This window comes from Corvus kubaryi, unplaced genomic scaffold (assembly GCF_017639235.1).
Source record: "Corvus kubaryi isolate FWS band 111438036 unplaced genomic scaffold, C.kubaryi_AGA036_p1.0 37312, whole genome shotgun sequence".
Taxonomy (NCBI): domain Eukaryota; kingdom Metazoa; phylum Chordata; class Aves; order Passeriformes; family Corvidae; genus Corvus; species Corvus kubaryi.
Window position 1 is genome coordinate 3,398,207 of NW_024581098.1, and position 14,642 is coordinate 3,412,848.

Sequence of the window (14,642 nt, forward strand, 5' to 3'; positions counted from 1 at the left end):
TGTGGGGAGCCTATTCTAGTGATTGACCATGCTTTCAGTGAAGGACCTTTTCCAAATATTCAATCTGGTTCCAGATGCCTCTGAAACAGTGAAATGCTTGAGGGAGATAAAGATGGAAACCCACATCAGCCTGATCAGTGTGAGACATAGGTGCATTTCTCAGCAAAGCCCTGGGTGCTCTGAGCTCGGGTGACAGAGCTGCAGCTCACTGGTCCTGGAACACAGCCTAACATGGACAGCTGCCCCTTCCAGCATCTCTCTGTAGCCTTCACAGAGTCAGCTGGAAAGTCAGAGAAAACATCCACTGACACAGGATCAAGGATCATTTGAAATATCTGGCCCCATGAGTATAAAGACAGGGTTTATTCATCCCAGGAGCATGAAGTGTAATTCAATCCCTGATACACAAGGCTTAAGGTGCTACAAAGAAAGACAGAAAGGCACTGATAAATCTGGCTGAGTATGAATTTTGCAGAGGTATTTGAGAGGTATAATATGTGTCCTCTAAAGAACACCATCTGAAAGGAGAGGATCAGCCACCAAGGCCTATAATGCTCCCTCACTTCTCGCAGAATTTTCTGTAAGAAGAGAAACCTTCACAGTTATGCTGGCCACTACTGAATCGACATATTGGTCATGGAAAGGACAGTGTACAAGAAAAATCAGGTACTAGTTAGGAGCTAGGTTAGTCACATCACCTTTTGCAGAACACCACTGTGATAAATGCCACCCACTAAAAGGAAACAGATAGAAATCATCACTAGATGGACCATGATCAAACAATTTGGTTCTTCTACACTTTGTAAGTGTGGGTCCAGAAGGAGTGAAATCCACAAGAGAGACTGACTGGTGGGAGGAACAAGCCATGTAAGCAAGGAAGCATCTTTGGTGAAGCCTTGCTGTGATTGGCAAGAATCTCCCTCACCTCCCAGACAAGAAACAAGAAGCTCTGACAAAGATGAAGAAATCCTGATCCAAACCTAGGCAAATGGAACATCAAACTCTCACTGCTACTGTTAGCAGAACCTTTGAAATCAGGGAAAGGTCTTTTTGGCAACAGTAGTAATGGAACAAACCTGGCGGTGACCTTGGGCATAATTTCCAAAAAAGCCTGATGCTCCATAATTGTGTGATCAAAACAGGTCTATATTGTATGTGTGGGTTCAGAAAAACAACCAGTAACTTTTTGGTAGGAGAAAAACTTTTATTTAGAGCTACTAAGAACACAGACAGTAATTCTGGTTTAGAGAAAGTTCCTGAGTCAGAGGTCTGTGGGAGGTAATTGGGAGAATACTTTGGGAAAATATCACTGAGTGTTAGCCCTGTTAACATTTTTTCTAGGCATTTTGTTAGCTCTTGTCACTGCCAGAAACAGGATCCTAAGCTAGAGGCACTTTGGTTTAACCACCTAAGAGATCTGCTCTGACATACATAGCTAATTATTTAATTCCAGGTGTCCTCTGGGATGTTGGTCTCTCACCCCAATTTGTAACCCAGACATGAAGTAGCTCAAACTGCAATGATAATTCCAGTGCCTGGGAGATGAACAAACAAATTTCACACTGAATGCATCAGTTTCCCTGGGCACTTATTTTAATTTTTGTTTATTCCTTTAGTACACAGGGTGATGCTGCCCATCAGTCATATACCATGTCATATACCATGGCATCAAAAAGTGTTTCGACACAGTACTTTGAAGATGTTCTGCATTTACTCTGAATTCCAGGAGGGTTAAAAAAAAAAAAAACAAAAAGAAGAGGAAAAAAAAAAGAGGGGAAAAATGGCAAAAAAAGCTTCCCATTCCTTTGGAGATCACAGACCCTGAGGTCTTGAGCCTTTTGAAGACTTCAGATGACTCTACAGTCTCTGGCAGACTGAACGCCCTTAAGGTTCAGACCTAACATAGTGGCTTCACAGCAGACACATATATTTAAGCCACATCAATACTGAATGTACATGCTCATAGATGATGCACTGGCCATGCCAAGGGCAGCCTAGGAGGAAGGCTAAGAAGAAAGCCAGCGTGCTTTGACTCTCAACAACCAAAAAGCAGTCTGGAGATGAGAAAAGGGGGAAAAAAAAACCATCAAGGAGCTCAATTTAAAAAAACAAATGTTCAGACATTCTGGCTTCAGTGCCTGAAATACAGCTCCAAAGTTTGTTTTAATAACTCTGTAACTACCAATAAGGAAGACAAATGAGGAGGAAAATATAGAAATTATGATCTCTTGGGAGCCACATATTTTATGTTTCTCCAGTGATACAGTGACAGGAAGCTGAGCACACTGCAAGGAGAGAATCCGTGGCACTTGATGTATGGAAATGCATCAAATGTCGATCTCAGTAAGAACACATACAGTTTCACCTCACTCCAGTGAATTTTGCTAAAATGCTGCTGTTCCAGTGTTCCAAAAGAGCACCTGTAGCCTTAAATGGAAAGTTCTCAAAGGGAACAAACTCTCTTTAGAGCCAGTCAATAGAACTCCAGCAGCAGAGCAATCTCTACAAGACCTACAGAGTGAGACAAAATGTTTGTTTCAGGACATCAAACTGAACTCTGCATGGTTTGAACGGGCTAGCTGGAATAGCCAGTGCACCTCCACACATATCAGACCAGAAGTAAGAGTAACACCACCACATCAACAAGAGCAAAACAAAGCCACGTTTATGACAGCAGATACTCCTAAATTTTCCAATTTTCCATTCTTCCTGAAAATTTAAAAATCTTGCAATGTTGCAAGAATGCACCTCACCCACAGGGCTGAAGGATGTTACATCTGAACATAACAATCACATGACACAAGGCATAAATAAGTTCCCAAAGCCACAGTACCAATGCAGAAAACAGTGAACTACAACAACACAGACCACATCTTACAAAAGAAAACTGAAGCTTAGGAAAATGCCAAGCAGTGAATGGCTCTGCTCCCCTGAGCATTCCAGAAAAAACCCCAACTCATATGTAAGCAGGAAGGAGAACAGAGTGGAAATTATTACTATTGTGATTACAAAAAGTCTACAGTAATAAGGACCATATAAACACCTACAAGTATACATGTGAACTATCATGAAAAGCAAGACTGACAAAATAAAACTCCTCAGCCACAAGACTTATCTCACAAGTCACACGGATAAAAGAGACCAAGCAAGCACAACATGAGGCAAAAGGAAGACTATTTCACCACCTTCCTTTAAAATCAATTAAAAAACTACACTCATGCAAGGAGCGCTTTCTAAATAAAACCATGACAAACTCATAAGAAAAGGCAAGGGAGGAAGATGAGATTGCTTGAAGCCACATTACTATTTGAAAAACTGCTAACAAATATATGCTTTGTGCAAAAACAGTGAGGACAATTTGTATTTGTTCTTACCAGCTAAACAGTCACAATTCTTTATCTTAGTGCTATCGGAATGATACGGGGAAAGGACAAATGCTTTTAAGAAAAACAAATTACCGTCACTTTTCCTCAACTATCAAACTAAGAACTATCAAACAAATCATATACATGAACTGCATTTTAGAAGTAAATTTGTACTGTACCTGACATATCTAGTTGACATTTCTAAAAAACATGGCTGAGAAGTTATACTTCCTCTTAACTGGGAAATTCTTTAGAAATACACACTATGCAAAATAGAGGTGTTACACTCAAGTCAAATTTCTAATAATCCTAGCTAAAAGCTTTTATAAAATAAACTTTCCCACTGAAAGTGTTAAGAATTATGGGCAATTGAGGTTGGGAATAGTACTCACTGCACAAAGAATGAAAGTCACTTTCTGCCTTTGGTTCCGATGAATAGGTCAGACACACATTATGGAATTATAAAGGAAACAAACAAAATTCCACTTTATGCCTTGTTTAATAAGGCAAACTAGCAACACTCTTGCAAATTTGTCTCACTCAGTTATTTTTTCGAAGGCATTATTTCATCCCAGCATCATTTAACTTCTGATTGTCAAATGTGGTTCCAAAACTGCAGTTAGTAGACACCCTCCTGGGACATCACATCCTATCTGCAGTGGAAGAATAGCCAACCACTTTCTGGTTCAAGCCACAAAGTTTTACTTTCATTCTCAAGCGTAAAAAGTATAAAATGCCAAATTACAAGCATAAATCAAAACAAAACCATTCTTTTGCTTGGCATCATTATTGTTCTTCCTCCTCCCTCATGTATAACTTGCAGGTGCAGGCATAACAAACTCAGCAAGCAGGAAGATACCAAGCAGGTCCTTGAAATCCAAAGTCAATGCTGAAAACCAGCTCTGGATTACAAGGTTTTCACAGCCTGTACAAAACCGTTTGGTTGCCATTCTGATCTATAAATGTTATTATTCTTCCTGGGCTGGTAACTTCGGAAGCCATTCAAGAAGATTTTTCTCAGAAACACAACAAGTCTCTCGTAGGCATGATGGCTTCTTGCCACATTTATATTAATTTTTAAAAGGCTGCTGAATTTGGCTTTGCTTTAAACACTACACATTTTTTATAAGAACATATGTAAGCTACTTAAAGAGACTATGTATGTCATTATGGTTTCTCATAGGAAAACAAAAACAATACAAAGATTATTGTTTGAAGAAGACAAGTTTACATTTGATTTTTTCCTTTCCAATGCTGTAACAAGTTCAGACAGTTGGCTAGGAAAAAGAAATCTGGCCACTTGCCATGTCTCTAATTTATATTACTAATTCTTAAGTAATAAAACAAACTATCAAGAATTAAGAAAATAAGCAACAACTAGCAAATCTCAGACTTCTGTGTTTTTAGAAGAATTTTACAAAGTAAAGGAAACCCTATTAAGGGCTGCCCATGTTTTCTTCATCATGTACATGTTTCATGGCATTCAGGCTGCTAAAATCCTTTCTTCCCATCATCTTAACTAGTCACTGAAACTGGAAGAGAGGGGGGAGTGATTGTTTATACCCTCTTCTCTAAGGCTTTCTGCCTTCCACATGTTACATGTGAAACCCTGTCCTCATCTACAGGGCTTCACCCTCCTCCCCTCATGTATGTGTTTCCACTTGCCTCAGCAAACCGAAAATTTGTTGCCCCTTGAAGGTCACTTTTCCCTGAGATGAAGGAGCATTTTGGAAGGAAAGATCAATGGTTTTGCTTTATTGTCAGTTCAGTATTCACTACTCTCAAATTCAATTGTAACACAATCATGAATCTTAACCTTGGGTCAACAAATACCAAAAATCTTGCATCAGACTGCAAATGCTAGAGAAATGTTTCTGCATTTAAGGTGAAGAATTGTTTTGATGACAGCTGCAAGACAAAGAAAACCAATAGAAGATAGGATGTATCAAAAGCAAAATTTCAGAAGTTACAGTAGGAATCTACATGAGTTTGCTTTAAATATTATTAGTGTCCCCTCCCTATAGACAGGAAGGTTGTCTAAATGTAACTCAGAAAACCACGATTTTTTCTTCCAGCAGATGTTGACAGGAAAAAGGTTTGGGTTTTTGTTGTGGGTTTGGTTTATTTTTCTCTCTCTGTCTTTCAGCTGTCCAGATCTCCTCTTTGCCCAAACAGGAAACTTCATGGGGAAGTTGCAGCACTGCATACAGAAAAAAGCCTGCAAGTGGTCTACAAGCCCTTGCACAGAGTACCCTCAAACCATCAGCTTCGCTGATGAGAGCCATGCTGTTATGTGGCCTGCACCACCACTCCCCTTTTACATCTTGTGAAGAACAGAAAATTTTGGATTTGTGGCAGAGCCTGTACATTTGCCTCTGTTAGAGCTGAACCACAGAAAGCATCCAACCAACGCTGTGTGGCATGGGCAAACCCTGATATTCCCTCCCTTCAGGCCTCTGCATGGTATGGTTGCCTTGATTTACAGAAGTGGGATTCCCAATCACCTTGCAGAAACCCATGTCCTTGGTGAGTGCCTATTCCAACACAGGGACTGGCTGTAGAATGTGACTCTGCCACAAAATTGTCAAAATCTGAGAAAGCACAAAGGTTTCTTCTACCCTGCAGAATGAGTCAGCCAAAGTGAGACCCTGTGCACTGCATAAACACCAGAAAGTGCGTGCTGAAAGGAGGTGCTCTCTTCTGGGCAGTGATTCATCCCAGTGACCAAGAGGCAGCCAAACCACAATGGTTACTTACAGAAAGGGGTCAGGGAGGTAACAGACAGGAATTTTTAAAAAAAATAAAGCTGAAAACTAGGGGTTTTGAATAATATGGACATGGATACAACCTAAAAGTAAGCAACAGCAAAATAAAGGCATAGAATTCTGCAGTATGAAATGTCTAGTGGGGATGACAGCCGGAACTTCGGAAAAATTTTTCCTTAAATCTCAGATGTAAGGAGGACTTTAAACCGATCTCATTTGAAATTGCTCCCCGTTGCTTTAGCAATGAACTTCTGGTCTGCACGCTATGGGATATCCAAAATGACGTGACAGCTCTCCCAGCAACTAAGTTACTTCAATCCTCCACAATAATCTTCAGGCTTCTTTAGTAACTCAAATGAGTTTGTTATTTGAGAAGTTCTTTCCTCTAATTCTGTGCCGAAGTCAGAAACAGTCCTGGAAACAACGTGGCTTCAAAATATTACTGGGCAAAACAGAGGGGAAACAAAATTCAAGAAGGTTCTCAGATTAGTGAGACACCCTTAGCTTGAACCTAAAGAGATGAAAGCTGAAAGTGACATGCATTTGCTGTGCTGACACTTCACATTCCTCACTAGAAGCAAAGAGAAGGTTATCCAGTTACATTACTAAGATTTCAACCATTCCGACCGATGTTCTCCAAACCAAACATCAATTTCATTTTGGTGACACGAAACATTATGGCCATTCTAAGAATACAATTACCAAAAATAAATTTTGCTCTAGATGAAAAAGTATCCCCAAAATATTATCACAGCTATTTTGATGATTATTTTATAATCATTATACTTTGGAATAAGGACTGAGAATTGGGAGTGAAATTTAAGCTGTGAAGTTGAAGTGCATTCCTAAATTTATGGCATGTTCAGCATTTTTCATAAATTTTAGCAAAAGCTTACAGGCTAATTGAAACAGTAGTTTGTCCTAAAGACTTCTTGTACAATTTTGTTACGATGGAAAAGGCATATCCCAGAAATAGTTCATCTTCTGCCAAAACTAAATCATCTTAAAGACACTCATCAGTATTTTTTAAACACACTTAAGAATAGAGCAAGGTATTTTCCCATAGCCTTTTTTTCATAAAATGCTAACGAATCCTGACTCATTTTCTGAAAGAAAGAAGAAGAATCAAAGAAAGGAATTCAGCCAGGGGCAGATGTTTAGCATGGAATATTTCAGCCTAGAAGCTGGTCTAACAAAATGTTGAGCAGCCAAACACAAGGTTTTGTAATGACACGTGAAACTAGGACAAAAAGAATATTACCATGTTAGCAATGTTGCAGGTCTGTTACTACACAGTACATTAAAAATCTTCATTTCGTTAAAAAGGCAAGCCTATTCAATGTCTATTTCTGTCCCACATTTGAGAAGCAGCAAGAGGATGTCCTCACACCACATACAAATGATGGAGTAACCTCTCATGATTTTAAGTGAGCAGGCCTGTATAATTTTCAACATAGCATTTCTGAAAAGAGCTGGCTAAAGACATCTCTGGTTCCCTGATGTCACTTTCTAGTGAGTATTCAGATAATGGTGAAATTCCAGAAGACTGAAAGGACTATGATATTGTGCTACTATTCAGGAAGGGCAAACAAAGTGGCTTACAATAACTGGAGACCAGCTAGCCTGACATCAGATCTAGGCAAAGTGACTGGAAAAATAAGCAAGGAATTAAGGTCAGAAATACAACGTGCTATTCTGCATGGGGGGCATTTTGAACACACAGCATGCAAATGGCCAAGGGATGTAAGCCCTCTAAAGCTCCAGTGAGAAACTGAGACTGAACTTTAGCCAACAGTTTGGGTGTAACTTTAAATCATACAATCTTCTTATGAAAAATCAACCATTTTCACTATGAGTAATGCACCCTTTGAGTGGAATGCAAAAAAAAATTAAAATTCTGAGAGTTAACTTTGTGAATTGCAGTTAGAGCTTTTTACCAGTGGAGAATTATAACTGAGTAACAGCAATTCCAGCAGGACTTGCAAGTAAACACTCATGGTATTAAATGGTTTAATCAGTGACATAAAGAAACTGTGTGAATACCACAAACTCAAGCAAATCTGTGACTAAAAGAAGACAGGCTTGAGCTATACAGTGGTCTGAACTGCATGGTTAGCTGGACTACTTAAGTAAAATCAACCAGGCTACAGCACAGACACTTCCTTGTGTTTAGGCAGGAGAAACAGAAAGAGTAGCTGGAGAGTGGGAAACAGCATCTCAGAAGGAAAACAGCTGTAGAGGTTATGAAATCACACTGGACAATCAATTCAAGGTGAAGTCCCAGCACCATGCTGTGACCAAAGCCAAACCAGACTCAAACACTTATCACAGGCCTCAAATACCCAGGAGGCTGAGGAGTGAACTAGACCTGGCCAATGATTTTAATGAGACTAAAACTGGAAGAACACATACTGAGTTGCTATCCTTGTTCCTAAGACCCTTCTGAACAGTTCAAGAGGGTACAGTAAAAAGCCATGAAAGTCACTTGAACACTGATGAAAATGCTTTAGAGACCCTTAGAGAGCTCAGTCTGTTTAGTTTACGAAAATTGTGACGCAGCAGAGGTTTTGCTATGCAAGTGCCAGAAAGGGAAAATGTCACATACTAAAGAAATCTGTAAGGGAGAAACAAGAAACAAAACAGGGGAACTGAAGCCAGACAAATTCACACTTGGAAGAAAAACCACCTTTAAAAATTTGGGAGTAGAACTGGGGACAAACTCTCAAGGTAAATGATAGATTCACTTAACCACATGTTTTCAAATTAGGACTAGAGGACTTTCTGAAAAACAAATGCAAGTTAATAGATGCTCAAAACCAAGCAGTTGGCCTAATATAGAATAAATGCTTGACATTTTGTAGACTATAGTCACACACACAGCAGTTGATGCAAGAACTTAACTACTTCTTTATACTTAAACTCTTAAGAATCTGCTACCTCTCAAGAAACACTACTGAAAGGTGGTGCTATCAGACACCAGTAACTAATTTGCATGACTCCCACTGTTTCTTTTTAAGTGATGTGACCCCTGTAGTTATGCTTCACACTCTTGGTGTCATTCACAATTTCAGCACTTATCCACAAATTTTTATCCATGTTTGTTTGTTGGCAAGAAGTGATCACAAAGCAAAAAGAACAAGCAAAGAAAAAGAGTTGATTATAAAGAAAGAAAAAAACCCCAAAACCTGCTGAAAACACCATTTTTCCATGTGATGCTGGAAATCAAGGAGTTGTGAAGAACTTAGATGGAGACTACTTAAAATATATCCTTTACCTTATGCATTCAAATGATGACTGAGTTGTTAGAAACCTTCATATTTACCAGAAATGCAATTATTAGCTCAGAAGACAATCAAGATAGCATTAAACCCAAGTCAGGAAAGAGCAGCAAATAATATAAACTTCACTTTTACCCCTACTTGGGCCATAGATAAATACAAGTAGGTATAATACTTTCCCAGTGGTATTGTGTAATGCTTCTTACCTGAGGGGGTTTTATCATCTGAAATACACTGATGCCTCCAAAAGCTAATGGCAGATCTTTCTCTGTTCTGGAGCCGACATAATCTCTCAGCTAGCCCGCCCCTGCAGAGGACAAAGGAATGCTCAGCTTTGCCAGGAATCAATACTTGGTTTTGCCAAGTGACAAGCCACAGGACAGATGTAGATGTATAGATGTGTATGTATGCTTTGACCCTTAGAGACAGAATCATACAGTAAAATTACATTTTGTAGATTAGCTCTCCTAATTTTGATTTTTCTAATGGAGTTACTCCCAAAAATCATACACCTCAGGTCATAACACACAATAAAACATTTGCAGTATCTGGGTGTCCAAAATCTTCATGTTTTCAGTCCTGTCTCCAGTACACGAGGAGTGTAAAAAAAGGTTTCTAACTTTCCCTTGCACTTATGAACAGATCCTATTAGACACCAGAGACAGTTGCAAATTCAAAACAAACCAGTATAACCACTAGTTATAACAGGTTGGGTTTTCTTTTCCCTCACGGATTTGTTTTTCTGTTGGCAAGGAGTGATCACAAAAATATTCTTTTACCCATACTTGACCCTATGATTCATTTCACAAGCTGGGTCAAGTGTGCAGTTTCAGTGGTCTGAACACTCTCCAAGATGAAATTAATTTAGCATTCCCAAGGTGAGGAGCAGAGGAGTGGCATCTAGCACAAATACACTTAAGGTAACACTAAAGCAATTCTTACCCTTGGATTCAAAGCCAGAAGACATAATTTCTCACTTTTAAGAACAAGAAGATGTATGTGTTGGAAGCTGTCTTTGGGTTACTGTGGGAGTGTTTGAGCATTTTTCTTTGGCTTCAAAGAAGTTATTTGCATAAAGACCTACTTCATTCTTTTGTTGTAGTGTAAAGTTTCTCCACAAGTACTATTGAATCTATTAATAAAGATTTCTACTAAGGTGAAATGTGTGCTTGAGTTAAACTGGTTTAGGAATCAATAGAGATAGCATACAACCACCCTATGACTATTTGTGCACATGAAGAAAATTTTTTGGCTAAGTTAAAAAAGACAAATAGCTTGGTAAAACTCACATTGTAAATGTGAAACTGGGAAGACACACACCTGTGGAAACTGAGAAGGAGCTAAAAAGGCTAAGCAGAACTTCAGGTGAGTTGTAAAAAAATCTCTTTGGTTACTAGTTATTAAGCAATTTCATTGGCAGACAAGTCAACACGTTATATAAAAAGTAGTTAGCAGTGTCAGCTGAATTTTTAACAAACAACTATATCCTTTGCAAAATTATAATTATCACAAGAATTATCACATGCAATGGCTAAACATCTAAGTAGCAGATCACAGAACGAACTCTGAAACAAGAGCCCCATTTAAGCCAAAATGACCTATAGAAGTTTTGCAGTTTACATTGCTGCATCTCTATGGCCGGTGTCAGAAAGAGAGGAGAGAACTCAGAGGAAGAAGAAAACCCCCAAAGCCCCAAAATAAAGAACTCAGACTTAACAAGCTATGAACCCACACTTAACAAGCTACGAACCCTGCTATATTAAGGAGAAAAACAAACAAAAATGTTTAGAAAATATTGGCCTCCAGTGAAGTTCCAGGTAAGCTTAACAACCTTGTTTAATCCTGGCTTCAACGAGGGCTTTGAGACAGAGAGGCAACTAATACAGAAGTGCAATGGAAGCTTTGGTTCCAAGAGCAGCACAGTCAAGCACAAAACTTCATATGGGATAACCTACTCTGCTGCTAACACTGTGCTCATCCATATTTTCCTCCAAAACTTGAGCACTGAAGCGTTACCACACCACAACACTTGTGGGCAAGACAGTTCTACAAACTCCAACTAACTGTCCACCCAGTTTCTCTTCTTGCCAGGGAACCATTCTCAGATGCAGTTGTAATTCAGTTTGGCTGAGTGGTTTACGTGAGCCATGCTGGAATTGGTAGATGCCAGCTCACGTAGGCTTAAAAATGCAGCAATAAAAATGCATTTTCAGATTGCTTGTTTAAAAGTCTTGCATGCATGAGTCTGCAGCTGAACCCTGTGGTTGGACTGTAGCAATACACTATACAGTTAGTAGCTCAAAAACTTGTTTTGCTGAAACAAAACTGTTCAACAGGAGTGTTCTCCTACTTCATTCTCTCCACAGACACCAGTCAGAAAAATGTATTTTATTAGTTTAAACAATGCAAGAAAGCCTTAAAGTACCTGCAGAAGAGAGCAGCTGTTATTGGCTTACAGCCTAATCTCCCCCTTTTTTCTTGAACAGGGAAAATGTTGTGTACAGTCAATCAGCTCCTACTCTTCTTCAAGCCCACTACTGTTACACCTACAGCAGGAATGCCCTGTAGCGTGAAGGAAAGAACGCAAGTTTCTGGTTCCTTGCTCTGGCTACTGCACACAACAGCAAAACATCATTGCTGTTTCACGGCTGATATGACTAGCAGGAGGGTCTCACTGATGCTCACAGCTTCATTACTAATTTGCTAACCATGTCTGTATTAGGATACCAGTTATCACAAAGGTCCATATAAAGTAAAACTCTGATTTTCCTTAGTAGCCCTCTGTGCTAAGAAAGTACACTGATATTTATTAATCATAATCCTTCCATTCACATTCCAAATGAGGTTAAAAATAGTTTAAACAGAAAACATCATAAAGCAATTTGCATGTGCTTGGTTGCAGAACATAAAATGTAACTAAGAATGCATTTATGAGAGGTTCTCAGCTGGTCATTGGAAATGTTTTTGTGCTGTCTGTTTCATACCTCATGAAATCAGAAAACACAGTTCAAGGACATGCCATGCACAAAAGGAATTTGTATGGCCAGAGCAACAGTTGGTACTTTATGGTTTGTTTCTTTTAAAAAGGTAGAAACAAAGGAGTTTAAACACCACCGCAACCCAGGAGGATCAATCCCCTTTTTAGCTCAAACACATAAAACAAAGGAAAAGGTGCTTTCTGTTACACAAGCTGACAGATTGCTGACAACAGAATTTGAAAACTACTCATCCCTTCCAGCACAGTACAGGTGCCTACACTGTAAAACACTTGTGCATGTACTGTGAGATACTGAGAACTATACAGTCAGAGTCACTCCTGGCTGTGAATACAAGGTAAGCCAACATCCCGGGTGTGTGTGTATATAAAACTAGCAAATATATTTTTATTACTAATGTATTAATTCTGTAATCAAGGGAAGTGACAGACTGCATTGAAATAACAAAAACTAGTTTAGGATTATTGACCAGCACTTCAAACTTCCCCCCAAAATGTTTTAATATGAACAAATTGAACACATTTGGCAAATTGTTAATGCAGAGGCTGTTCGGTGAAGTCAAACTGCTCAGATACAATCTCCACTGCCCACAACCTTTTTATTTTTAATCACAAAACTTCCAGTACAACTATTTTGTTCCTTTAATTCCCTGAAGGCAGACAGATTTAAAAGCAGCAATTCATGTCCTGTTTCCATACTAAACCTGAGTTTGTTGAAATACTGTATTTAAAACAACACATTGCCTTTACTGTCCATGTCCAACAATATCCACATGAAAGACCGCTTTGAAGACTGCAAGAAAGCTCAGCATCCTGTAAAACAGCTCAGGTTCTGGTAGTTGCCCTTCCCACAAACTTTAACAGCAAGACTGAAGAGTTTTGTGACAGCTATCACCAAAAAGTAATACTGAGACTAATCTGTGACTTCCAGGCTGGTTCCTATCTCCCAACTCCAATGAGGCTAACAGAAAGCAACAACAAAAGAGCATTAGTGAGTCTGCTGTGTTTTGAAAAGTAATTTTCAATCTTTCTGAAATGTTGGAGATCTTTTTGTGTTTTTTTATTAAGGTTTTCATTTAGCAGGGCACTTACGAAAAATTACCCCCCTGTTCATCCAAGTTTACTCCTTTACAGACTTAATTTGAAGTCAAAACTTAAGCATCTCACTACTGAGTTTTTTCCTCATACACAGTATATGCAGGACTCCACATAATTCAAAACAAATATATATCCCCATCTCAAGACTGGGCAATTTTTCCCTTCTCTCATTTCAAAGCAAGGAGAGATCTCCTTTCCTATTTGCACATTACCTGGTGAAGTAACTGACACTCAGCTGTCTCCTTCCACTCCATGGGGCACTTACTAAAGAAATAAAAAAAGCCCTGCTGACTCATGTTCATCTTGCCAGTGGCCAGGACCCCCAGGTCCCTTTCTGCAGCCCTGCTTTCCAACATCTCATTCCCCAGTCTGTACACACAACCAGGACTGCCCTGTCCCAGGTGCAGAGTCCAGCACTTGCCCTTGTTAAACTTCACGCAGTTGGTGACAGCCCAGTCCTCTGATTTGTGGAAGGCTCTCTGCAGGGCCTGTCTGCTCTGGAGGGAGTCAGCAGCTCCACCCAATTTAGTATCTTTGGCAAACTTACTTATTATCACTTCAAGTCCTGCATCCAGGTGGATAATGAAGAGAGCTGGGCTGAGGATGGAGCCCTGTAGAACCCCATTAGTGACTGGATGCCAGCCTGATGTCACCCCATTCACTGCTGATGTAACCCTTTGTGCCTGACCTGTGAGCCAGTTGCTCACCCATCACTCACCATGGTTATCCAGCTGTGGATTTGATCTGGAAGGTAGTGTGAGAGACAGTATCGAAAGATTGGCTTTCAAAGTCCAAACAGATCACATCTACTGGCTTCCTAGATCAGCTCAGTGGGTTACCCCGTGGTAGAAGGAAATAGATTTGACAAGCAGGACTTTTCCCTCATGAAGCTCTGCTGGCTGTGACCAGTGACAAACATGGTGCTTTTTTTTCCCCCTATTAGCACCAAACATTTGGCCCAGTGAAACCATCCACACTTTCCAAAAGAGAAAATACATTTTAACCTTCTCTAAGTTGAAAATAATTTTACTGTGTATACTGCCAGTGATGACAAGTGGTACATCAGTACTGGCAGCCATGATATTCTTCATTTATACTTTCCTAATCCAACAAGAAATTCACTAGCAAAGAAAACTTAATC

The 14,642-nt window shown here is 39.5% G+C and overlaps 1 protein-coding gene across 3 annotated transcripts in view; it reads right to left on the reverse strand.

Annotated features, from left to right (window-relative positions):
• Positions 1-14,642, reverse strand: part of SPIDR (scaffold protein involved in DNA repair) — a 195,991-nt gene that overhangs the window by 124,875 nt on the left and 56,474 nt on the right. For all 3 annotated transcript variants that reach the window (XM_042029052.1, XM_042029051.1, XM_042029050.1), the window contains exon 7: positions 9,615-9,715. In XM_042029052.1, coding sequence (XP_041884986.1) covers positions 9,615-9,715 — 101 coding nt within the window. The remainder of the gene's footprint in view (positions 1-9,614; positions 9,716-14,642) is intronic.